This window comes from Hypanus sabinus, chromosome 6, assembly GCF_030144855.1.
Source record: "Hypanus sabinus isolate sHypSab1 chromosome 6, sHypSab1.hap1, whole genome shotgun sequence".
NCBI classification, from domain to species: Eukaryota; Metazoa; Chordata; class Chondrichthyes; order Myliobatiformes; family Dasyatidae; genus Hypanus; species Hypanus sabinus.
Window position 1 is genome coordinate 55150773 of NC_082711.1, and position 26775 is coordinate 55177547.

General features: G+C 38.7%; 1 protein-coding gene across 1 annotated transcript in view; it reads left to right on the plus strand.

The window, feature by feature from the left end:
• Positions 1-26171, plus strand: part of hacd1 (3-hydroxyacyl-CoA dehydratase 1) — a 72440-nt gene extending 46269 nt beyond the window's left edge. Inside the window, exons 6-7 of the mRNA XM_059972163.1 lie at positions 16463-16641; positions 21670-26171. Coding sequence (XP_059828146.1) covers positions 16463-16641; positions 21670-21752 — 262 coding nt within the window. The 3' untranslated portion in view covers positions 21753-26171. The remainder of the gene's footprint in view (positions 1-16462; positions 16642-21669) is intronic.
• Positions 26172-26775: the final 604 nt, after the last annotated feature.

Sequence of the window (26775 nt, forward strand, 5' to 3'; positions counted from 1 at the left end):
ACAAAGTAGATTCAGTGGCGAACATTAAAATACTTAGTGCTATGATTTAAAATGAATACTACTCCTTATTATGGAGAAAACACTCCAAAAATAGCATTAGATAAAATTAAGACATTTGTAATACTTTCAGAAATGCGGGAGCATAAAGATTTGGAAGAATTTAGAATTTAGTGATGGAAAACCAATAGAGAAGAAAAATAAATAGAATACACAAATGAGGCATATTTGATCTATATTATGTAGATATAGAGGAATTAAAGACATATAAGTAGCAAAGATGAAAATCAATGGGGAATAAGGGATTACCATAGATATAAACACTATGTCTGTCAAGGAAGAAGACAAACTCTTCTGGACTTGGGGAAGAAAGAGAAGAGACCATTCTCAAATGCATGCTATTTTTAAGTGGATTAATGAGGTAGATGTTAGGATGATGTCCCCTGAAGCTCATAATTTACACCTGCCACTCAATAAACTCAGATAGGGTATGATGACTTAGGAGATATTCATCACCTGTGAATGCCCATAAGAAAATTAATGTCTTGGTCGTATATTGTGATGTATACAGTACCTTGAAATAATATTTAGCGCCTACTACTAATTTCACATTTTATTGACTTTTCTAAATTTAAAATATATTGAAATAGGATGTTTTTGAGCTTATCTACAAATACTGAGCATCATGTCAAATCAAAAGGAAAATTTACAAAACTGTTAACAATTTACTAAAAACTAGAAACCAAAATTGCGAGGTTGAAAAAATATTAATTCCCTCTGTAATTACTACACCAACAATTACTATACCAACATACTGTATATTACCTTAACAACCCTCTCAATTTGTTGATGCAGAAAATGAGAGGATCAGCTGAATAAACGTCTCTCTCTATAAGATCCAACAGTGTGGTAGATTTTCAACAAACCGAACTGTAAACAAAAGAGCACTCCAGACAAGTCAGGGAAATGTTAATGGAGAAGCATAAATCTAGGAAAAGATACAAGACCACCTTATTGGCACTGACACCTACCTGGTAGCTCAGTACAGTCCATCATGAAAAAGTGAAAAACATATGAAACCACAGGTCAGGCTGCACTTCTAAACTTAATCACCGAAGAAGAATGACACCTGTAAGAGAAGCTGCTGTGATACCAACAGGGAGTCTGAGTTAGCTGAATAAGCCAGTGGCTGCAACTGGAGATGAAGTTCATGGCTCTACAACCTCTAAGGCCTTGCACAAAATAGGTATTTATGGGAGAGTGGCACGGAAGAAGCCCTGGCTAAAAAAGCATATCCTTCCCTGTGAAGACTTTGCAAAGTATCACTGTAAGTATGTAGAAGAAGGTCTTGTGGTTGTATGAGACTAAAATAGAACTTTTTGGCCTCCGTACTAAGCAGTACATGTGGCGTAAATCTAATACTACACATCAGCCAGTTAACACCATCCCTACTGTAAAGTATGGTGGAAATAGCATCATGCTATGGGGATGCTTTTCAGCATCAGGGACTGGAAATCTGATCAGCATTGATGGGAAAATGAATGCTGTTAAATACAGAGAGATCCTGGATAAAAACCTGCTAGCCTCTGCCAGAAAACAGAGGAAGTTCATCTTTCAGCAGGACAATGAAAGGAAGCACTCTGCCAGAGCAGCCATGAAGTGGCTTCAAATGAAGAAAATTAATGTCCTTGATTAGCCCAGAGTACTGACCTTAACCCAATCAAGCATCTCTGGCAAGAATTCAAGTTTGCTGTACACTGCCTCTCCCCAACTAACCTGGCACAGCTTAAGCAATTTTACAAGGAAGAATGGATACATCTTGCTCCATCCCTTCACGCAAAGCTAATAGAGACTTATACAAAAATACTACTAGTCGTAATAGCTGCAAGAGGTGGGTCAACTAAGTACTGAGCAGAGGGGGATGTATACTTTTGAACTGCTGACATTTCAGGTTTTGAATTTTTAGTTATACATACTTAACAATTTCTGTTTTTTGGGCTCTATTGTGGAAAAAGAGCATGTGATTCACAAATAAAATTTCTCACTTAAATTGATCAAAACCCCTGGTTGTAATATTTATCTATGTGAACAAAGGGCTGGTGGTTGAAACTTTTATAAGATGCTGTATGCACTTTGATATTTAAACATTAGAAGAGTTGTGAACTTTTTGAATATTCTGAAGGCAAGGAAGCTCAGTCATTATGTAAATTCAAGATCAAGTGAGAGTTTTGGCTACTTTATACATTTTGGGGGTGAAAGAGTGTGCCTGGCATCGCCAGAATTTATTCGGAATCAGAATCAGAATCCTTTATTATCGCCAAGTATGCGGACACATACAGGGAATTTGATGCCGGTTTCCCTGAGCTCTCTCTGTACAGAATTAAAAACAAACAAAATAATAGTGAAAATAATCATAAACTATATACAATGAGGTCCCCCTCTTTGAATGTACAAGTGGACTTGATTTATAATAGACTAAAATTCAAGTGTTCATAAGACTGATGGCATACGGAAAGAAACTGCTCTTGTACCTATTTGTCCTGGCTGAAGGCCTACCAGAAGGAAGGAGTTGGAACAGGTGATGTCCAGGGTGTGATGGGTCTACAATAATGCTGCTTGCTTGCTTCCTCACTCTAGATGCATATAAGTCCTGGATCGAGGGCAGCTTCACACCAATAATCCTTTCTATACCCCTGACAGTTCTTTGAAGTCTGTTCCTGTCTTGTTTGGTAGCTGATCCAAACCAGACAGTGATGGACAAACAGAGAACAGACTGGATTATTCCTGAATAGAATTAAATCAACAGCTGCTGATGCAGGTTGTATTTCCTAAGTTGAAGTAGGAAATACAACCTCTGCTGAGCCTTTTTGATAAGAGTGTCCGCGTTGGGTGTCCACTTCAGGTCCTGGGAGATTGTGACACCCAGAAATCTGAAGGTTTCCACAGCAGACACAGTACTGTTGAGTATAGTGAGTGGGGGGAGTATTGGGGGGGCTCCTCCTGAAGTTCACTGTCATCTCTACAGTCTTGAGAGTATTTAGCTCCAGATTGTTCTGACCACACCAGAGGGCCAGCGTTCCACCTCCCATCTGTATGCAGACTCATCACCGTCTCAGATCAGGCCAATGACAGTTGTGTCATCTGCAAACTTCAGGAGTTTAACAGATGGATCCTGTGAGGTGCAGTCATTAGTGTAAAGGGAGACGAGCAGTGGGGAGAGCATACATCCCTGGGGGGCACCGGTACTGATTGTCCGGGTGCTAGAGATGATGCTCCTCAGCCTCGCTTGCTGCACCCTGTCAGTCAGGAAGCTTGTGATCTACTGACAGATGGCAGGGGAGACAGTAAGCTGGGTGAGTTTGGAGTGGAGCATTTCTGGGACGATGGTGTTAAATGCCGAGCTGAAGTTAACAGACAGGACCCTCATAGTTCCTGGGTTGTCGAGGTGTTGTAGAATATAATGCAGTCCCATATTGACTACATCATCCACTGACCTATTTGATTCACCATCCCCCATTCCTTTTGGGTGATGTTGACCCCCTGCAGTTCTAAAAATGGTACTCACATATTCTACTTGGCAAAGGTGATTCAGAATTTAGTGTTACTGGCAATTGTCTGCAATCTGTCAGGATAGATTGCACTTGTTGCCCTTGTACTTCTTGATGGTAGTTGTCACAAGTTTTGGAAGAGTGATTGCTGTCACTTACCAAGGGTGCTCTAGGTGCTGGAGATGATTCTGCACCTTTTGTGACAAACTGGTTATTTGCATTTTGACTTCAAGAGCCACAAGTAAGTTTTTTCTATTTATTTAGAGATACAGCACTGTAACGGACTATACTGGCCCACAAGCCCACCCAGCTCAATTACCTCCATATGGACATGATGGAAGTTAGATACAGGCCTCCAGATGGAACTCAGGATGCGAGTTATAAATTACAATTGGAGATAGAAAAGGCATTTAACATGAGAAATGCTGTGATAATCATGGGATTTCAATATGCAGGTAGATTAGGGAAATCAGGTTGGTGCTGGATCCCAGGAGAAGGAATTTGTAGAATGCCCATGAGATTGCTTTTTCGAGCAGCTTGTGGTTGAGACCTCTGGATTGGCAGTTCTAGATAGGTTGTTATGTAATGACCCAGATTTGATTAGGGAGCTTAGGGTAAAGGAACCCTAATGAAGCAGTGGTCATAATATGGTAGAATTCACCCTCCAGTTTGAGAAGGAGAAGGTAAAATCAGATGTTATGGTGTTATCGTGATGTAAAGGGAATTACAGAGGCTCAAGGAGGAGCTGGCCAAAGTTGATTGAAAGGGACATCTGCAGGGATGATGGCAGCACTGCAAAGGCTGTGTTTCTGGGGGAAATTCAGAAGATGCAGAAAAGATACATCTCAAAGATGAAAAGTATTCTAAACGGAGGATGAGTTTGACAAGGGAAGTCAAAGAGAGCATTAAATCAAAAAAGAAGGCACATAATATAGTAGAACTTAGTGGGAGGTAGAGGATTGGGAAGTGTTTAAAAGCCAACAGAAGATAACTAAAACAATAAAGAAAAAGACAAAATATAAATGTAAGGTAGCCAATAACAAAGAGGATACAAAAAGATTTTTTCAGATATATTAAGGAGAGGTGAGAATGGATATTGGACTGCTGGAAAAAGATATTAGAGAGGTAGTTATGGGGACAAAGAAATGACAGCATTTTGCCTCAGTCTTCACTGTGGAAGAATCTAGCAGAATGCCAGAAATGCAAGAGTGTCAGGGGCAGAAGTGACTGTAGTCACAATTACTAAAGAGAAGTTATTTGGGAAGCTGAGAAGTCTAAAAGTTAAGGACATAGGTCACCTGGACCAGATTTTGGGGTACTTAATTATTTTATTTTATTTAGCAATACAGAATAGTGTCAGCCTTACCGCTCTTCGAACCATCAGGCCCAGCAACCTCCAACAAGCCCAATAATCCCTAACCTAATCACAGGACAATTTCCAAAAACCAAGTTAACCTAATTTAGAACAGAGATGGGGGAAAAAATTCTTTAGTCAGCAGGTGGTGAATCTGTGGAATTCATTGCCATGAGGCTATGCGGGCCAAGTAAATGGCTATATTTATGATGTTGGTTGATAGGTTCTTGATTAATTATGGTGTCTAAGGTTATGATGTGACAAATGGCTTAATTCTGCTCCTCTGTCATATGATCTTTGAAATGTGTGAGGAAACTGGATAACCCAGAGAAAATGCACGCTGTCAAAGAAGAATTCACAATTTCCTTACAGACAGTGAAACACTGGTCACGATAACTAAAACTAACTGTGTCACCTGTATCTCTATAAAACCCTCATTAGAACATACTTGGAATATTGTGTTCAGTACTGATTGCCTTGTTATGTGAAGGATGTAGAAGCTTTAGAAAAGATGCAGAGGAGAGTTACCAGGGTGCTGACTGAATTAGTAAATTTTATGATGATAGGTTGAGTGAGCTAGTTCTTTTCTCTTTGGTGTGAAAGATCTTGGGAAGTGACTTGATAGAGGTGTACAAGACAATAAGAGGCATAGATTGTGTGGAAAGATAGAGACTTTTTTTAGTGTGAAAATGGTTAATGTGAGCAGGCATAATTTGCAGGTGATTGGAGGAATGTATTGTATAGGGTGATATCAGAGTTAAGTTTTTTTTACACAGAATGGATGGAATACCATACCTGGGATGGTGATGAAGACATTATGGGCATTTTTTAAAGTATTGGATAGGCACATGGATGATAGAAAAATGGAGGGCTAGGTAGGAGAGAGTGTTAGGTTGATCTGAGTGTAGGTTATAATGTCAGCACAACATTGTGGGCTGAAGGGCCTGTAGTGTGCTGCTGTGTTTCATGTATTTTCTATTTGATTCTGACTATTTAAATACCGCAATGCTCATTGACTTCAATTTTGCCAGGATCCTTACTCCTGCATTTTACCAGAAGCTCCCTTAATTTCAAAGCACTGACCTTCACCTCATATTTAGAAGTCAGCTCTTTGATCTGCTGTGTGTTTGGACCAAGTTTCTGAGTGAGGTGGGAAGCTGAGAGTTTATGGACATTGGTGAACAGGCTTTGTGGTATTTTCAATCACACCTCCTAATACTTCTAATTGGATAGTAATTAGTAGGATTGAATTTGTCCTGCTTTGCCAAATGGGACATGGCTAAACATTTTACCACATTGTTGGGTAGGTGCCAGTACTGTAACAGGACTGAAAATTCTTAGCTGGAGGCTGATCTAGTTCAGGAGGTCAAGTCTTCATTCAACAGCTGGGATATTGTCTGATCCCAATGCCTTAATTATATCCAATGCTCTCAGCTGTTTCTTGCTATCATGTGCAATGAATCAAATTAGCTGAAGATTTGCTTCTGTGATGGTGGTAATCACATTCTGCACTCTGGCTGAAGATGGTTATGAATGCTTCAGTCTGTCTTTATATTTGTACATTAGGCCCTGCCACATTGAGATTGGGATATTCCTGGAGCTCGTTGTCTATTGCATCCTGTTTTTGGTGTTTAACATGCAGGTAGTCCTGTGTTTAAGCTTTAACAGATTTGCACATCATCTTTAGGGATGTTTGGTGCTGCTCCCCAAAGCTCACTGCACTCATTAAATCATGGACAATCATCTGCTTGATCATTACATAGGAGTGAAGGGTATATTGGGTTATTAGATTGTCGGTTGTGCCGATGTACATTTCTGTCATTTCTCATGGATACTTCAGCTTTGAACTGCAACATCTGTTCTGAGTCCATGCCTGTAAGCAGAACTATAAAATGTTCAGATTGCAGAAATGCGAGGGGGGGCATAGGAGAACATAAAATTTAAAAAAAATGTCAACCATGAGCTGTGGGCCCAAAGTCTTAATGTTGTTTCCTTTAGTCATTTTGCAGTCTGCATTGCAATTGTTGAGAATTAAATACCGTCAAATTGCTTGTACATTTAATATGAACTAAACTCACCATGTTGTTGTCACTTAACCCTGAAAGGACAATTTAATAACATAGTGAGATTAATTGCTGTCAATTTTTCTGTCATTAAAATAAGCTACATGCTGTGTGGCAGCTCTTGTGGAATAAAATCTGTGTTAGCATAGTTCTTAAAGTGATCACTTATGTTACTTCTGTTTAACTGTACTGTGGGTTAACAGTAAAGGATTGTTCTGGAAGAACTAGAGAACTCTTACTTACTGTAATAAACAAACATGTCTTAACCCAGCCACGTGCTGGAACATTCTAGCAATCCTGTGCATGCTCAGTGCTCTGTTCAATAACGTACTGGCAAATCATTGCATGTGATATCACCACATCTTCCTTTTCTTAAAGGGAAAAAACAATGAACGTTAATCAAAGCAAATACATAACTCAACAAGTCTCTTTCAGTCTCTCTGTGGGTTTATGAACATGAGTAGACCTCCTAAGTGGTACACACAGATCTTGTGTTTCCTTGTTTTATTTACATGTTTTGTCTCATCTGCATCCATTAACTGAATCTCTGAAGTAGGCTCTTTCTTGAGGTCTTTGCAATTTCTTCTTACCACTGCTCCCTTCTCTTTTTGGACCATGTATGATCTAGGTTGATGCAGTTATAAAGACCATAAGACAAAGGAACAGAAGTCAGCCATTTGGCCCATTGAGTCTGCTCCGCTGTTTTATCATGAACTGATCCATTCTCCCATTTAGTCCCACTTCCCCACCTTCTCATCATAACCTTTGATGCCCTGGCTACTCAGATGCCTATCAATCTCTGCCTTAAATACACCCAGTGATTTGGCCTCCACTGCCAATCGTGGCAACAAATTCCACAGATTCACCACCCTCTGGCTAAAAACAATTTCTTCACATCTCTGTTCTGAATGGGTGTCCTTCTATCCTTAAGTCATGCCCTCTCGTACTAGACTCCCCCACCATGGGAAACAACTTTGCTACATCCACTCTGTCCATGCCTTTCAACATTTGAAATGTTTCTATGAGGTCCCCCCTCGTTCTTCTAAACTCCAAGGAGTACAGTCCAAGAGCGGACAAACGTTCCTCATATGTTAACCCTCTCATTCCCAGAATCATTCTAGTGAATCTTCTCTGAACCCTCTCCAATGTCATCACATCCCTTCTTAAATAAGGAGCCCAAAACTGCACACAGTACTCCAAGTGAGGCCTTACCACTTATAGAGCCTTATAGAGCCTCAATATTACATCCCTGCTCCTATACTCTATTCCCCTAGAAATGAATGCCAACATGGCATTTGCCTTCTTCACCACTGACTCACCCTGAAGGTTAACCTTAAGGGTATCCTGCACGAGGATGCCCAAGTCCTGTTGCATCTCAGAACTTTGAATTCTCTCTCCATTTAAATAATATCCTGCCCATTTATTTCTTCTACCAAAGTGCATGACCATACACTTTCCAATATTGTATTTCATTTGCCACTTCTTTGCACATTCTCCCAATCGGTCCAAGACTCCCTACCGGCCCCTCCACCTATCTTTGTATCATCAGCAAACTTAGCCACAAAGCCATCTATTCCATAATACAAATTGTTGATATACAACATAAAAAGAAGTGGCCCCAACACGGACCCCTGTGGAACACCACTCTAACTGGCAGCCAACCAGAATGGGATCCCTTTATTCCCACTCTGTTTCCTGCTAAATAGCTAACGCTCTATCCACGTATGTAACTTTCCCATAATTCCATGGGCTCTTATCTTGTTTAGCAGCCTCATGTGTGGCACCTTGCCAAAGGCCTTCTGCATCTTCCTTGTGTAGCCTGCTTGTAATTTCCTCAAAAAATTGCAATAGGTTTGTCAGGCAGGACTTTCCTTTAAGGAAACAATGCTGAGTTCTGCCTATCTTGTCATATGCCTCCAAGTATTCCATAACCTCATCCTTGACAATCGACTCCAACAACTTCCCAACCACCGATGTCAAGCTAACAGGTCTATAATTTCCTTTTTGCTTCCTTGCCCCCTTCTTAAGTAGCAGAGTGACATTTGCAATCTTCCAGTCTTCCGGAGCAATGCCAGAATCTATTGACTTTTGAAAGATCATTGCTAATGCCTCCGCAATCTCCACAGCTACTTCCTTCAGAACCTGAGGGTGCATTCCATCTGGTCCGGGAGATTTATCTACCCTTAGACTATTCAGCTTCCTGAGTACTTTCTCTGCTGTAATTGTGACTGCACACACTTCTCTTCCCTGACGCCCTTGAGTGTCCAGTATACTGCTGATTTCTTCCTCAGTGAAGACTGATGCAAAATACTCGTTCAGTTCCTCCGCCATCTCCTTATCGTCCATTTCAAGTTTTCCAGCATCATTTTCTATCGGTCCTATATCTACTTTCACCTGTCTTTTACTCTTTATATACTTGAAAATGCTTTTAGTATCCTCTTTGATATTATTTGCTAGCTTCCTTTCATTGTTCATCTTTTCCCTCTTAATGACCTTCTTAGTTTCCTTTTGTAAGCTTTAAAAAACTTCCCAATCCTCTGTCTTCCCACTAATTTTTGCTTCCTTGTATGCCCTCTCCTTTGCTTTTACTTTGGCTTTGACTTCTTTTGTCAGCCACGGTTGCATCCTTTCTCCATTCGAAAATTTCTTCTTTTTTGGAATATATCTGTCTTGCAGCTTCCTCACTTCTCGCATAAGCTCCAGCTACTGTTGCTTTGCTGTCCTTCCCACTATTGTTGCTTTCCAGTCAACTTTGGCCAGTTCCTCTCTCATGCCACTGTAATTTCCTTTTCTGAACTGAAATACCGACACATCAGACTTTGACTACTCTTTCTCAAATTTCACAGTGAACTCAGTCACGTTATGATCACTGTCTCCTAAGGGTTCCTTCACCTCAGTCTCTCTAATCACCTCTGGTTCATTACACAATACCCCGTCCAGTATAGCCGATCCCCTAGTGGGCTCAACAGCCCAGTTACCTCGCCAAACACACTAACTTTTTAAACCATTAGCTCATACTGTTAGCTGTGTGAGTCCTGTTGTTACTCTGTCTGTCTGGGTTGATTCGTCAAGGGGAAGAAAAGAGTTGTGCCTCACTCTCGCCTCTTCCCATTATACTTTTTCAAGTACTCTAGGTTTCTGTGTCAATGTATTCACTTTGTCTTGTATTCTTACTCCATCTCCCGGATGGAGTTCAGGTAATGGATGACAGCGTCTATCAAAGTATGTTTTCTGCTTTGCTTTGTGTTCATCTTTCCATCTTTTCACTTGTTCACCTTCTTCTGTTCTCAGAAGGCTGTCATCCATTGGCAGATCAGATCTCAAACGTTGTCCCATCAAGCGCTGAGCAGGCGAAAATCCACATTCCAGTGGAGTACTTCGGTAGGCTAACAAGACTTTATCAAAATCACTTCTGCTATTTTTTGCTTTGTGCATCAATTTCTTGACAATTCCTACCAATTACTCAACTAATCCATTAGACTGAGGGAAAAATGGACTAGATGTTGTATGACAAAGCCCCATTCACGAGCAAAATGTTTCATGCATTCACCATTGAATTGTGGACCATTGTCTATGAGAACTTCATCAGGTACACCGTGTGTTGAAAAAACTGATTTCATGCATGTAATTAGATTTTCTGCAGTCGTTCTACTTGGACAACATACTTCAGGATATAATAAGTAGTCATCTGTTATTAATTGATAGTCTTTGTTGTTAGTTATAAAAAGATCAATGCCTACTTTCTGATAAGGTCTATGAGGATTCGGATGTGGATGCAGTGGCTCCCTTAGGATTGCTAGGTTGGTATTTATTTGACAAAAAGACACAAATTCTACAATCTCTTGATTCATGCTGGGCCGAAGCATCACTTCCCATGCCCTTCTCTTATATTTTTCAATACCAAGGTGGCCTTCATGAATTTTATCAAGCATTTCTTTATGGAGACTTTTAGGTATAGCAATTCTACTACCTTTGTACAATAACCCATCCGTAACAGACTGTTCTGATCTGTGGTTCCAATAATCTTGTACTACTGAGGTACAGTCATGCCTATTATCTGGCCACCCATCCAACACCACTTGTATTACCTGATTGAGATTTTTGTCCTTCTCTGTCTCAAGACACAGCAGTTCCAACTTTTTGGAAGTAACAGGTACAGTTTCTGTGAACATATCAATGAATACCTGAACATCAATAACGTTCCTGTGACTGTCTTTTGTTGTTGGATCCACAGTTCTGGAAGGTGTGTCAGTCGTGTATATGAATTTTCCAGGTGTGTATGACATATTTACGCATATCTTTGCAATTTGATCATCGTTCACTGAATTCGCAAAGAACAGTGGCTTAAAGATTTGTTAAACAATGCAGACAATGGCTTATGATTGGTTTCAAAATCAATAGACTGCTCTGATACAAACTGATGAAATCTCTCACAAGCAAACATAATGCTGAGCAATTCTTTTTCAATTTGGGCATACCTTGTTTCTGGATCAGATAATGAACGAGATGCATATACCACTGGTAGCCATTCCTGATCATGTTTTTGGAGTAATACTGCCCCTAAGTCTGCTTGAGATGCATCACATGAGATTTTAATGGGTCTCTCAGCATCATAAAATTTCAACACAGGTTCTTTTGTGAGCACTTCCTTGAGATTTTGCCATGCCTTCTCCTGTTCACATTTCCAGCTACATTCATTTCTCTTTGCTGTTAGCTGTCTCAATGAAGCAAGCTATTCCTATAGATTGGGTATAAATTTTCCCATATAGTTAACCATTCCATAAACCTCTGAACATCCTTTTTATATTGTGGTTCTGGCATGCTCTCTATAGCAGAAACCTTCAATGGATCAGGACGCACACCCTCTCTGCTGGTGATATCACCCACTAAACTAAGTTCAATCACTCCTAGCTGATATTTTTCTTTATTCAATTTCAGGTTAGCCTTGCGTGTTGCCTCAAAGACTTGTCTGAGCCTGACATCATGTTCTTGTTTTGTTGATCCCCAAATAATAATATCATCCACAGATGTACCTACGCTCTGAATATGCTCATATAACATATGAATGATCTTATGGTACACTTCAGGAGCTGATGCACTTCCAAAAGGAAGCCGAAGAAAACAGTATCTGGCAAAATGAGTGTTAAAGGTACACAATTTTGAACTTGGTTCATCTAATTTGAGTTGCCAGAATCCAGAAGATGCATCTAATTTACTAAAATACTTTGCATTAGCAAACTCTGACATAATTTCTTCATGAGTAGGCAATTTGAAATGCTGTCTTTTAATGGCCTGATTCAAGTCTCTTGGATCTAAACAAATCCTCAGTTTTCCTCATTTTCTTTTGATTCTCGATTCTCCCATATTATTCTTCCAGAAACACTTCTGACATCATATTATGTTACCTTTGTTTAAGCATACCGTGGGTTAACAGTAAAGAATCATATTCTGGAAGAATTAGAGAAATTTTATTTACAGTAATAAACAAACACGTCTTAACCCAGCCACGTGCTGGAACATGCCAGCATGCTCAGTGCTCTGTCCAATCATATACTGGCACATCATTGCACGTGATATCACCACGATCACAACCACAGGTTTTTCCTTTTAAGTGACTTTTTTGTAATATTGCTTGTTTGTGTTTTACTATGTTATTATTAAAATTATGCAGATAACTAGCAATTATTTAACAATGGATAATAGTATGTAACAGTACCTACTGCAGCATATTTTGTTGTAAGTTATTTATATCTGCATTAGCACCATTTGTTTGTAGTGTACAGTTCCTTATGATTTCTATAGATTTTTATACTTTCTATAGATTTGTTGAGTATGCTTACAGAAAGAGAATCTCTGCGTTTTATATAGTGACATGTATATATTCTGATAATGAAATTTACTTTGACTTTTTTATGACTTAGCAAGTTGTCTGTCAGCAGTCCAGAAATATTTGGAAAAATTATTTATTTCTTGACATTGAACATGACGACTGGAAAGTGATGCTACCATTTTAATTGTGCTAATTTAGTTTTAAACAAAATCTAACATTCTGCAATCCCTGTGTTATAGGACATTGAATCTGTGAATGTATATGGAATCCTTTTATCATTTGCTATCCTGTACTGCTTATGTGAATCTGCCCTGTTAGTCCTAGCTGCCAGCATTCAGCCCATAACCTGTCAAACCCTTCACCCTTCACCTTCCCCTATCCAAATACCTCCTAAATCTTGCAATTGCATTACCTTGACCAATTGCTCTAGCAGTATATTCCAAGTGCCCACTGCCCTCTGTGTAAAGAAATTATCTCTCAGGTCTGCTTTAAGTCACCCCCCCCCCCTTTTGTATCTGTGTGCTCCTGTTTTGAACTCTCTGATCCTGAGGAAAAGTCTATGACTGTTCACCTTATCCACATCCCTCATGATTTTATAAACTTCTACTGATGTCTCCCCGCATTCTTCTGCACTCTAGGGAATAAAGATCTAGTGTGGCTAAGCTCTACCTGTAACTCAGGCCCTTTAGTCCAAACAGAATGCTTATAAATCTCTTCTGCACTCTCCCTACCTTAGCAATATCTTTCTTATAACAGGACAATCAAAACAATTTATAGTACTCCAAGTACAGTTTCACCAAAAATTTTGATATTTACAGCACAGTATCCATACTCTTAAACCTGATGCTTTCAGTGTTGAAGGACAGCATGCTAAATACTGTCTTTACCACCCTGTCTTTTACACAAATGCTATTGCTTCCTTCTCCTGCACTGCTTCCCACTTCCAGAATCTGCTACTTTTCTAAAAACCACCCCTTTTAAGATGTGGGAAGAAGCCAGAGCACTCCGAGGAAGGCCCTGCAGTCACAGGGTGAATGTGCAATTTCAACACTGGCAGCGCCAGAGGACATGATTGAGCATGGTTCACTGGCACTCTGAGGCAGCACCTCTACTAGCTCTGCCACCATTTTGTCTGGACCCTTTGCCTGTGACTGATGGTCTCCTGATCTAATGATCTCAAAATTTAAAATTCAAAACGCTCAAAGTAAATTTATTGTCAAAATAGATATATATTGCCAAATACTATGTTGAGATTCATTTTCTTCCAGACATTTAAAGGAACATGTAGAAATGCAATTCAACTCATGAAAATCTATGTGTAAATTAAGACTGTCAGGCAATGTGCAAAGAAAGACAAAGAGTCCAAATAATTAAAAATAAGTAATACTGAAAACATGAGTTGTAGAATCCTTGAAAGTGAGTCTATAGGTTGTGGACATAGTTCTGCATTGAGGTGAGTGATGTTATCCACACTGTTTCAGGAGCCAGTTGGTTGTAGGATAATAAATGTTCCTGAACTTGGTGGTGTGGGACCCAAGGCTCCTGTGTTTACTGCCCAATGGCAGTAGTGAGAAGAGAGTGTGGCCTGGGTGACGAGGGTCCTTGATGATGGATGCTGCTTTCTTGTGGTAGCACTCCTTTTAACGGTGCTCAATGATGGGGAGGGTTTTGCTTGAAAAAGACTGGAGTGTATCCATCACTTTCTGTAGACTTTTCCATTTTTGTGTATTCATGTTTCCATACCAGGCTGTGATGCACTAAGTGAGGATTCTTTCCACTGTGCATCCTTAGAATTCTGTCAAAGTTTTAGATGACGTGCTGAATTTTCACAAACGTCTATTGTTTTAAAAATAAAAGAGAGGCACTGATGCGTTGCCATTGTGATGATACTTCTGTGCCGGTCCCAGGACAAATACTTTGAAGTGATAATGTCAAGGAATTTAAAATTACTGATACTTGCCACCTCCAATGAGGGTTGAGTACTCAGATTTCCAGCATCTGCAGAATTTATCTTGTTTTTGACTCATGACCTCCTGCTCTTTCTTCCTGTAGTAAATAAACTGCTTTTGCTGACATTGAATGAGAGGTTATTGTTGTGGCATTGTTCAGTCAGATTTTTAATCTCCCTCCTATATGCTGATTTTCACCACCTTTGATTAGGCCAACAGAAGTGGTGTCATCAGCAAACTTAAATATGGCATTGGAGTTGTACTTCACCACACTTTCATAGATATAAAGTGAGTAGAGCAGGAAGCTAAGCGCACAGCCTTGTGGTGCACCTGCGCTGTTGGTGAGTGTGGAGGAGATGTTTAATCTGGATACAGAGGGCTGGGTCCAGATATAAAAAGTTGGACTTGCTGTGCCAGTTTGTCCCAGCATCCAGCAATGAGGTGCTGAGATATGGCAGGTCCTTGAGCAACTCAAAGGAGAAAGCCACCCTTGACATCCATTGACAATTGGCTAATCTTCACTGAAAGCTTGATGGGAATATCTAACTTGGCAGAAGATTTTGCTCCTTCACAGTGAAGCTTTTTCCTCACTGCAGGATTCCATGAAGCAGCACATGATTGGGCACAGCTGTAATGCTTATCTATAGAGGCTACTCAAGACTTCAGAATGTTGCCATAGTGCTGTCAGTTTAGTGCGACCAAATCAAAGTCTTTCAAACATTCTATAACCCACTTACTGCATGCTTTTTTTTTAAAAGCCTTGGAATATGTCATTAAACACAACCTGTTTCATGATGTTTAACTTGAACTAATTATGTTTTGTTCATGTGTGACTTTCTTGATTTTCTCAAAGTATTTTGCTTCTTGTTGGAAATGCGTATCTAAATTCTTTGTTCCAAATGATGCCTGAATATTGTTAGGTTTCCTTATTCTAAAGTAGAACTGTAGAGGTGGATGCTAAAAGGGGTGCATTTATAACTGAGATGACAGAACCCCCCCCCCCTCCCACTCCCTCCCAGTGTGAGATAACAAAGAAAATCAGGACTTGCTGTAGTTATGTGGAGAACCATATCCTAAAATCACTTTTGATCACATTTTCACCTATCATGCACTGTTTTAGATATGCTTCCTGAGGTCAGGAAACTTAGTGCTCTGGAACAAGTGTGAGACAACTCCACAATCCTGTTCCATCATTGTGATTTTTGTCCCTTCTGTGTTTTTATTTGCTGCTTAGAATCCAAGCCAAGTAAGTTAGAACTATTGTTTTATGCTCTGCCTGTCCTTTGGCCATAATAAATATCATTGATAATAATACTGAAGTAGAAATAACAGTATACTGCTAGGAAGTGGATTGATACACTAATTGATGTAGAGCTTTGTAGCCAGAAAACTATTCTATCAATCTGGGGTTGATTTGAACCCAAATCCAAGACTTGTAAAGCTACTCTCAAATGCAGTGCAACACCCAATTCTTAGAAAAAATCTTTTCATCACTAATTTATTTGCCCTTCTATTTTAACGTTCGTTATTAGATACTATGACTATATAATTAAACTGAACATGATGATTGCAGCTATTTTTCAAGGTATTTCCAAACTGACAAAACAGAAGTATCTCTGGTTCAGCTTTCCAAGTGGTCTTATTTTGATATTTTTTAATGTAGTCTTTTTTTTGTCTACAGTAAATTCTGGATTTGAATAAATTGTTATTATTGTTTGCAGATACAACCTCTTCATCATCTTGTATCCTGTTGGTGTGGCTGGTGAACTCCTTACAATTTATGCTGCTCTGCCATTTGTAAAGAAATCTGGCATATATTCTCTGAGACTTCCGAACAAATATAATGTTTCATTTGACTACTATACTTGTCTTATTGTTGTGATGATTTCATATATACCACGTGAGTTTATTTGTTGCATAGTTGACTTATTATTTTAATTTTTAAAGAAGAGCAGAACCTAAATTTAACCCTACTGGTACTTCTGTGGGATTTAAAAAAAATCTTTTATTCAATCAGTTATTTCCAAGTTTATCTTTTGTTTACAGTTAACTAGAATATTTTCATATCTTAATATTTTTTATTTTTGAGCCATGTAGATATATATGTAAAATATTGATTAACTTCTTACATTAGTATTAACATAATCGTTCTTGAAATGTTAAAGAAGGTTATGGATCACACAGGATCTACAGATGTGATAATATAAAAATATTGGTTGTAGTAGAATCTAACACTAATTGTATCATAATTTGCTAATTTAAAGTAGAAAAAGTTTAACTAAATACAAATAATTATCTTTTTGTTTTTAATATTGGAATTTTTGAACAAAAGTATTTGTATTACAAATGATTTTTATGTTGCCTGCTGTAAAGTTAGCTCTCAAGTTAGTCCTCCAATTTTAGCGGGTACTTAATGATTTGACTTGCTAAATTAATGGGTGGACTGCTGGGGGGAAATATAACTTGCCTGTAGAAATTATAGTTGCATTATTAAATGTAAATATGAAATTTGCTTAAAAGATCCAGATTGAGATAATTTTTGAAATTAATTTTGTAATTTCTTTAAGATATTAAGAATAATTTTACAAAAAATGATGTAAGGAGTTCTCTACTACAATAGGCAGTTGAGGCTGAATGCTACATATATTTAAGAATGAGCTGAGTATAGTTAGTTCCCAAAGAGATCAAAGGATATGCAAAGAAAGAAGGAAGGTCCTGATTTTGTGATCCAACCATGATTCAGTTGAATGCTGAAGTAAACTTGTGAGCCAAATGTCCTACTCCAATTCCTGTTTTTATGTGTTCTGAATATGAACAAACCAGTTTGATTAATAGGACTGGATGTTACAATCCCTAAAGTTTCTGCACTGCATTTGACTTGAGTGGAAGTAGTTCTTAAAGATGACCACTAGATGGCGTTACTACCATTAGTCCTATCTGCTAAAAATGAAATGTCTAACTTCACTTCTTGAACTCTTTTCATGATATCTTCTACTGTCCATGCTATCACAGTGTTTTATAACCCACTGGGACTGTATAATGTTTTTTTAAAGGACAATTTTAACCTGGCTAGCCATGGTGTAATGTGTCTCTCTGTGACCTCATTAATATGCATTTTCCTTTAGCTTAAGGATACCCGCAGCATGTCATGATAGATTTGGGTTCAGTTGAAATCTGCTGAGGAAAATATTCAAAAGAAAAGCTGCAATTGTTGGAAATATAAAAACGAAATAAGAAAATACTGAAAATACACAGGCTAGCCACATCTGTGGGAAGAAAAACAGAGTTAACATTAAATTACTCCTGTCAGAACTCGGAAAGAAACAAATGAAACTTGTTTGAAGCTACAGGGAGCTGGATAAGGGATAGGGGATGTCTCTGCGAGGAAAGGAACTGGTTGCCCATTAGAATGGCAATGTTTATCAAGGTTATCTCAGCATTTAATGAATTAAAACAGTAGGAAAGTGAAAATATAGCCAAAAGAGCACAGATAAAGAAAGTGGGAGTTGTGAAATGCAGGGCAAGAGGACATGCCCAGTAGGCCAGACTGCATATGTCCTCCAGTCTCCGAGGAAGACAAAAATCATTTTCATTTGTAGAATTCAATATTGAGTCCAGAAAGCTGCAACAAACCCAAAAGGAATCTAACATGCTGTTTCTTAAGCTTGCATTGGGTCCCATTATAACGGTACAGGAGAACACAGAATGACAAATTGTGTTACTGCTCCCATTTACTCATTAACCAGTTAAATTCTGTTTACAGCCTTCCCCATAGCCCTTCGAGCCATGGCACCCAGCAATTTTCTGATTTAATCCTAGCCAAATTTAGGACAGTTTACAGTGACCAATTAACCTACCAACCAGTATATCTTTCAACTGTGGGACGACACTCATGGGGAGAGCATGCCAACTCCTTACAGGCAGCACTGAGAATTGAACCCCATTTGTCTGTGCTGTAAAGCATTGTGATTAACCCCTACACTGCTGTGCCACCCCAGCATGTTCTGAGAGGTTCGATAATAAGCTGACTTTGAATTAGCTGGAACTTGAGAATCTTGTCTATTAAGGGGAAAGAAACCAAAATATTGTTTCTTTAAGCACAAACATGAGGAAATCTGCAGATGCTGGAAATTCAAACAACAACACACACAAAATGCTGGTGGAACACAGCAGGCCAGGCAGCATCTATAGGGAGAAGGGCTGTCAACGTTTCGGGCCGAGACCCTTCATCAGGACTAACCGAAAGGAACGATAGTAAGAGATTTAAAAGTAGTAAGGGGAGGGGGAAATGCAAAATGATAGGAGAAGGCCGGAGGGGGTGGGATGAAGCCAAGAGCTGGAAAGGTAATTGGCGAAAGTGATACAGAGCTGGAGAAGGGAAAGGATCATGGGACGGGAGGCCTCAGGAGAAAGGAAGGGGGGGAGCACCAGAGGGAGATGGAGAACAGGCAAACAACTAAATATGTCAGGGATGGGGTAAGAAGGGGAGGAGGGGCATTAACGGAAGTTAGAGAAGTCAATGCTCATGCCATCCGGTTGGAGGTTACCCAGCCGGTATATAAGGTGTTGTTCCTCCAACCTGAGTTTGGATTCATTTTGACGGTAGAGGAGGCCATGGATGGACATAGAATGGGAATGGGAATGGAACGTGGAATTAAAATGTGTGGCCAGTGGGAGATCCTGCTTTCTCTGGTGGACCGAGCATAGGTGTTCAGAAAGATGGTCTCCCAGTCTGCGTCGGGTCTCATCAATATATAAAAGGCCACACCGGGAGCACCAGACGCAGTATACCACACCAGCTGACGCACAGGTGAAGTGTCGCCTCAGCTGGAAGGACTGTCTGGGGCCCTGAATGGTGGTGAGGGAGGAAGTGTAAGGGCAGGTGTAGCACGTTCTGTTTACAAGGATAAGTGCCATGAGGGAGATCAGTGGGAAGGGATGGGGAGGACGAGTGGACAAGGGAGTCGCGTAGGGAGCGATCCCTGCGGAAAGCGGGGGGGGGGGGGGGGAGGGAAAAATGTGCTTGGTAGTGGGATCCCGTTGGAAGTGGTGGAAGTTACGGAGAATTATACATTGGACCTGGAGGCTGGTGGGGTGGTAGGTAAGGACAAGGGGAACCCTATCTCACAGCTATCTGTCTCTTGCAAAAATGCTATCTCCTTCTCACAATTACTCCGTCTCCGCAGCATCTGCTCTCAGGATGAGGCTTTTCATTCCAGGATGAAGGAGATGTCTTCCTTTTTTAAACAAAGGGGCTTCCCTTCGTCCACCATCAACTCTGCTCTCAAATGCATCTCTCCCATTTCCCAGACATCTGCCTTCACCCCATCCACCCGCCACCCCACTCGGGATAGAGTTCCCCTTGTCCTTACCTACCACCCCACCAGCCTCCAGGTCCAACGTATAATTCTCCGTAGCTTCCGCCACCTCCAACGGGATCCCATTACCATGCACATTTTTCCCTCCCCCCCCCCCCCCTTCTGCTTTTCGCAGGGTTCGGTCCCTATGCGACTCCCTTGTCCACTCGTTCCCCCCCCCCCATCCCTTCCCACCAATCTCCCTCCTGGCACTTATCCTTGTAAACAGAACGTGCTACACCTGCCCTTACACTTCCTCCCTCACCACCATTCAGGGCCTCAGACAGTCCTTCCAGCTGAGGCGACACTTCACCTGTGCGTCAGCTGGTGTGGTATACTGCGTCCGGTGCTCCCAGTGTGGCCTTTTATATATTGATGAGACTCAACACAGACTGGGAGACCATTTCGCTGAACACCTACACTCAGTCTGCCAGAAAAGGCAGGATCTCCCACTGGCCACCCATTTTAATTCCACGTCCCATTCCCATTCCGATATGTCTATCCATGGCATCCTCTGCTGTCAAAATGAATCCAATCTCAGGTTGGATTAACAACACCTTATATACCGGCTAGGTAGCCTTTAACCTGATGGCATGAACATTGACTTCTCTAACTTCCGTTAGTGCCCCTCCTCCCCTTCTTACCCCATCCCTGATATATTTAATTGTTTGCCTGTTCTCCATCTCCCTCTGGTGTTCCCCCCCCCCCCCCACTTTCTTTCTCCCGAGGCCTCCCGTCCCATGATCCTTTCCCTTCTCCAGCTCTGTATCACTTTCACCAATCACCTTTCCAGCTCTTAGCTTCATCCCACTCCCTCCAGTCTTCTCCTATCATTTCGCATTTCCCCCTCCCCCCACTACTTTCAAATCTCTTACTGTCTTTGCTTTCGGTTCATCCTGACGAAGGGTCTCGGCCTGAAACGTCGACAGCGCTTCTCCCAATAGATGCTGCCAGGCCTGCTGTGTTCCACCAGCATTTTGTGTGTGTTACTGTTTCTTTAACATTCTTTTCAGGGTGGGAAGAGAGAGATACAGTTCTCCTGTTTGGAATATTACACCTTCAGAACTCATGAAAGGATATGAGTAGTACCTTTTTTTTATGTCAGCATGTAATATCCTGTAATGCTCTTAATGCTGACAGGTTTGATTCTACACGAAGCATGTTCCTAATTTTACTTTTGATTTTCTTTGGTTACTTCCTGTAGACTCATTTGCTAATACACTTTTAATCTAACTATACTTCTATCTGAAAGCCTGTTGCTACTGAAATTCAACCAGGTTCACTCAGTCTCGAGCAATTATGCCACATTTTGTGGGCATGGACAGTATTAAGTGAACTTTATAAATTAAATTTGACTCTTTACTTGTGGCATGTTTTTGAATTGGAACTGATCTGAAATTAATCATTTCAGTGGATATGATTAATATTAGCAAAGTTTTTATAACTTGAGTGACTCAATGTAGCCATAACAAAAGTATTTACAAAACAGAGATATCAGATTTGTGTTAAAACCTAGAACAATTTTCTCGGTTAACTTACATTTTCTTCCTTCATTTTTTCTTGCCCTCAAGTTTTTCCACAGCTGTATTTCCATATGCTTCGTCAAAGGAGGAAGGTGCTGCATGGAGAGGTGATCAAAGGAAAAGAAGATTAGACCAGTTGTGAAATTCTCTCAGGATCATTAGATTGTTTAAATCACATTTACACTGATGTAAATTTATATTCAATCGGAATTACAGTAGATTTAAACCAAAGACACTAAATAAATGTTATGAATTTGCTGAATTTTGGTCAATTTAAACTGAAGTAATCTGAATTACTATTCAGATTGATTGAAACTTGTCTGGATATGGGTCTGAATTAAACAGCTTGAAATAGATATGAAATTGAATTCAATGTGAATAATCGATTTTCATGCCATGATACCCCTATTACTTGTAATAGCTATGCACACTTTGGGATGAGTTGTTACCTTTGATACATATGCCTCAACTATCTAGCAGTACTAATGCTAATTATCAAAAAATTGATCAATTTGATCCAAATGGAATTTGAACTACATGTGTAAAAAGGTTTGAAGGCCAACAACCAAAAACCTGATGTGATCTATTCAAGATTTATTTGTTACAAAAGCCATAGAACCAAAATAACAGCTAGACAAAGTGTGGATTACTTGGTGAAACTGTACAACCCATAATTTTGTAATTACATATTAATCAGATGCTAAATTTTGTAGTAAATTGGAGTCTAGCAGAATAATTATGCATTTCTTCTCCAAGAGTGACTATTTTTGCCTCATTCACTGTGGCAATCAATCATTCAGGTTTGATTTAAAGTTGTAGCATCATTCCAGTGTGTAGTTGAAAGCTCCTTAATTTATATTACAGTCTAGACAGGGCAAGACCACTTTCAGGCATACAGGGAGAATGCTTTCATAACCACTGTATGGATAGTGCCTGTAGGGAATTACTAAACATGCAAACTATATTGTCATTTTTAATAGATCCATCATTTGTATTGCAAATTTCTAAAGTAGTTTTGAAAACAATTTGCAGCTTTGATGCTATAGAAATTACCATTTTGTATTTCAATTATTTTGTATAGGAAGTTTAACTATATTTTAAGAAAAGTATACATGCCTATGACTACTGAACATCTTGCAAAATTAAGTAGTGACAAAATTTTATTTCAGGCCAGCAACAAAAGAGCTACATTAAATGTAGATGTGAGCATCTAAGCCCAACAGCAGAAAAAATCATGGCCATTTCTGGAATTGTGTTTTATTGCGTGTGGCAATGCTGTTGAGAAGATGAACATTGTGTATATTGTCTGATTGCTATCCTGGCAGCTCAAATTTTAAAGACAAAGTACATTCAGAAAGATTTCTTGATGAATTTTATCCCTGTTGTGATTTATCCTGGTTTCGGACCTGAGTTTGAGAATACTCTGTTTAAATTAGAAATTTTATTCTCAAATCATACAGCAAACTTTACAATGTAAATATAAAATTGCTGGAGACGCTCAGATCAGACTAGCTCCATCAATACTGCATAGTTTATTTCTTGAATTGACTCTGTCCGTAGCTTGAAATTATATAGAGACCAAGTGCTTCAGATTTTTTAATGTATAAAATAAACTAAAGTGAATCAGGATTGCTATCACTGACATATGTAATGAAATTTCTTGTTTTGTGGCAACAGTATAGTGCAAAACAATAACTACTATAAGTTTAAAAATAAGTTAGTGCTAAGAGTAATAGTGAGGTAGTGTTCATGGACCATTCAGAAATCTGATGGTGGAGAAGAAACTGGTCAATAAAAACTTAAGTTTACTGTGTTTAAAAATAGAGCCTGTCTTTCCTATCTTGTATGGTTACTTTAGAACTATTTATAGAAGTAAATTTAACATTAAATGGTAATTGTGAATAAACTACCTAGCTCATCTGTTCCATGTGTATAGGAATAGTGGGTCTTTTGGCTATTTCTATGATTTGTTTTTGTTTGATGGCTGTATGTGGGCAAGTTGATAGTAATCCTTGTAATCCTTGTAATTCATGATGCCTCTTGGACAAGTTCTGAATTTTGAAGTGGCAAGTTAAAGATGACTGACAAGCAAAGTACAAAACCATTCTAAATTTCCACTGAAATAGAAAAAAGTAAAGTGTCTGAACATAAAGCCTTTTTAAGATGTACATTATTAATGCATAGCTCATTTCATATGACAGCTTTTATATAACTTGCTGTCCGATCTCCACTAAGTTGCAGATTACATGTTAGAGTATAATTTGATTTCTAGTGTAAAAGCTAATTACCCGTCTCAAAACATGTCAAAGGAACAGTGGGATTGGCAAATTGTGATCATATCTGAACTCCGTGGACTGGGATTTGATTTTGTTGAAGATGCTACTTCCAGCTGACACCGTTACACTGCCCGAGTACAGTATTCTAAGACTTGCTTGACTTGTGCAGTTTTCATGCTGGTCTGAAAAGGGCTGAAAATTGAACACAATAAACCTTGGGCATTTCAGTGTCAGTTCTGACGATAGGTCTCCATCCTGAAACATTGACTCTGTTTCTCAGTTGAATATTTCTTTTTTGAGTTTTTTTTTCAAGCCTTGGGCAATGCCAGTGAAAAATGTGTGGTTGATGGTTGGAAATTGTTTTGCTGAGGTTGTTTTTAAACAGTGACTTTTTAGTAGGAATTGAGATGAATTTTAATTTAGAGTAGATTAGTCTGGTAATTTAATTTTTTGCCCAAGAAAGGCAGGAAGAAACTGTTAATATTACTAATAGGACTTGTTTTATTATTACTGGTCCAATTCCCAAAGCACAGAAAAGCTACTGACAGGTTTACATTGAATGCCATTTGACTTTTGTCAGCTACTTGTTCACAAGGTCATACAAAAGAGGAGCCCAAGGTAAGAAAGGTCTCTTACACCTCTGTGGCTTGAAAAAACATTTTTGTTCCTATCTCTATGGAGGAAGTTTTCTGATTTATCAAAAGTGTTTCTTCTGCCTTAGTAATTACTGTTGCTAGCCTTCTGTCTATTAGAAAGAGCTACACCAAACTTAATTAGTATTTCAGCAGAATGTTGTCAAAATGTCATTTTTCTGGATGAATTTGAGGTCCTACTATATGCTTCTGCAAGGCATCATTGGGAATAAAACTGAGTCAGAAATAGTAGTAATGCTCATTTGAATGGGTAAGATTTGAAACTGACTCCATTGACTTAGCTGCAGTTGAATCACTATTGGTCAATGTATGCAGAACAATTAGATGACTCCCAATATATTTGATTTATTGTCTTCTGCAGTTTATTTTCTTGTTTGCAATTTCTGTGAATAGTTATATATGTTTTATTTCACCACTCAATGTACATCTTGAAAGCTCCCTTTGAAAAATAATTTGGATCACTGTCCATTCAAAATGGGGCCTGAAAAGATGATAATTTTAGAAGTGTTTACATTTTATTTGTACTGATAGGTTTATTTCTCACTTACAAATGGGTGCTAATTAAATAACTGAGTTTAAATCTGTATTTATAATTTATGCAGCTAAACCTGAGGTTATTACCTCAAAATGTGCAATACAGGTTGAAGTGTTAATACTTGTCTAATTCTGGACACTTTATGGAAATTTTAAAATGAAGTTACCAAAGACAATTTCAAATGGTTTCATATTTTATCTTTTATGCAGCTGCGTAGTCCAGACATTTTATTATAACTGTAAGCGTTACAGCTGTTCCCCTTTAAGTGCATGTATTTATTTACAAAGTAATAGTAAAATTGATTAAAAAGTTTGCATTGTGTTTATTTAACTGATTTAATTAAGTAAAAATCTTTTGAAAATGAAAGGAGATAACGCTACATCCTCAAGCCTGCAATTAAGTACAAATGTAAAACTGAAAATGTGCCTCCAAAAATCATGTGAAAGTGCTGTATACAAGGGACTGCCTCTCTTTCAGTTTACAGTCAGATCTGAGGCTGAATCTATTTGAAAATACTGGAGTTAGGATGTTACTTTGAGAAGTATATAAGAGTTAAATTAATTTGTTATGTTCAATATGTCTGACAATTTTAATGGAAAACTTGTATATTTTGAAGCAAACTGTCTACATATTTTTACATTTTCTTCCAGCATTGATTATACTTGAACTGAACAGTCAAGTGCAAATCCCAGGGTTCAAAATTGGAGAAACAGTAAAAGGCAAAACAAAAAGCAAATCTAAAACAGGATAAATTTTCAATTATTTCTTCTGCAATTTGTTTCTTTTTACTTTTAAATTTACATCTCTCTTGAATACTCTTAATATTGGATTATGTGTAAATCCATTGACAGCCAGTGTTTTAGTATGCACTTCTCAGTACTTTTCATCTAAAATAATATCCAAAAATATTTGAATATTATGATTTCAACCTAAACTGCTGAGTGCTGCAACCACTTGGTAAAATTACTAGCAATGGCTAATTTGGGATACATTTGCTGTTTTATTTTTAATTTCTTTTAAGAGCTTGGAATGTAGATAGGAGAAAAACTATTTTGTATTGAGCAAGCACACAACTGAACATACACTGTCCTCTTGTAATAAAACAACTAATCAATTATATATATGGATAAAGAATGTTAATAAAAATATTTACCAAAGAACTTGAGCTAGACTTATGTGAAAGACCAACTTTACAATCAGGAACAAATATTTGATTTAAAAAATGTTAGCTAGATATGTTGTTTGTCATTCAACAATCTGGTGGAAGAAGTCAGCAGGTCAAGCAGCATTTATGGAAAGAAATGAATTGTCAACATTTTGGGTCAAAATCCTGCATTAGAAATGAGAGTGAAGAAGCAAGATTGTCAATATAAAGATAAGGGAAGCGATAAGAAAGCATTCCCTACCTCTTACATATGCTATTGACCCACTGCATTCTCCCAGCAGATTTTTTTGCTGCAGTCTCTCATGTTGTCTCATGTTTGTTGAATGTTATTCATTCTCATTTGGGTAAGACCAAGGTGTTCAATGAACTGCTTTCCCTCTGTGGAATGTTTAGTCCTTTTGCACAGATTTAATTATTTTGTAGGTAAGAAATGTTTCCTCTAATGTGTTTCCAACAGTATATTAATGGATTTGGCATTTAAGGCATGCATTAATTGATTGTTACATTTGCTTTACCAGTGGGGGT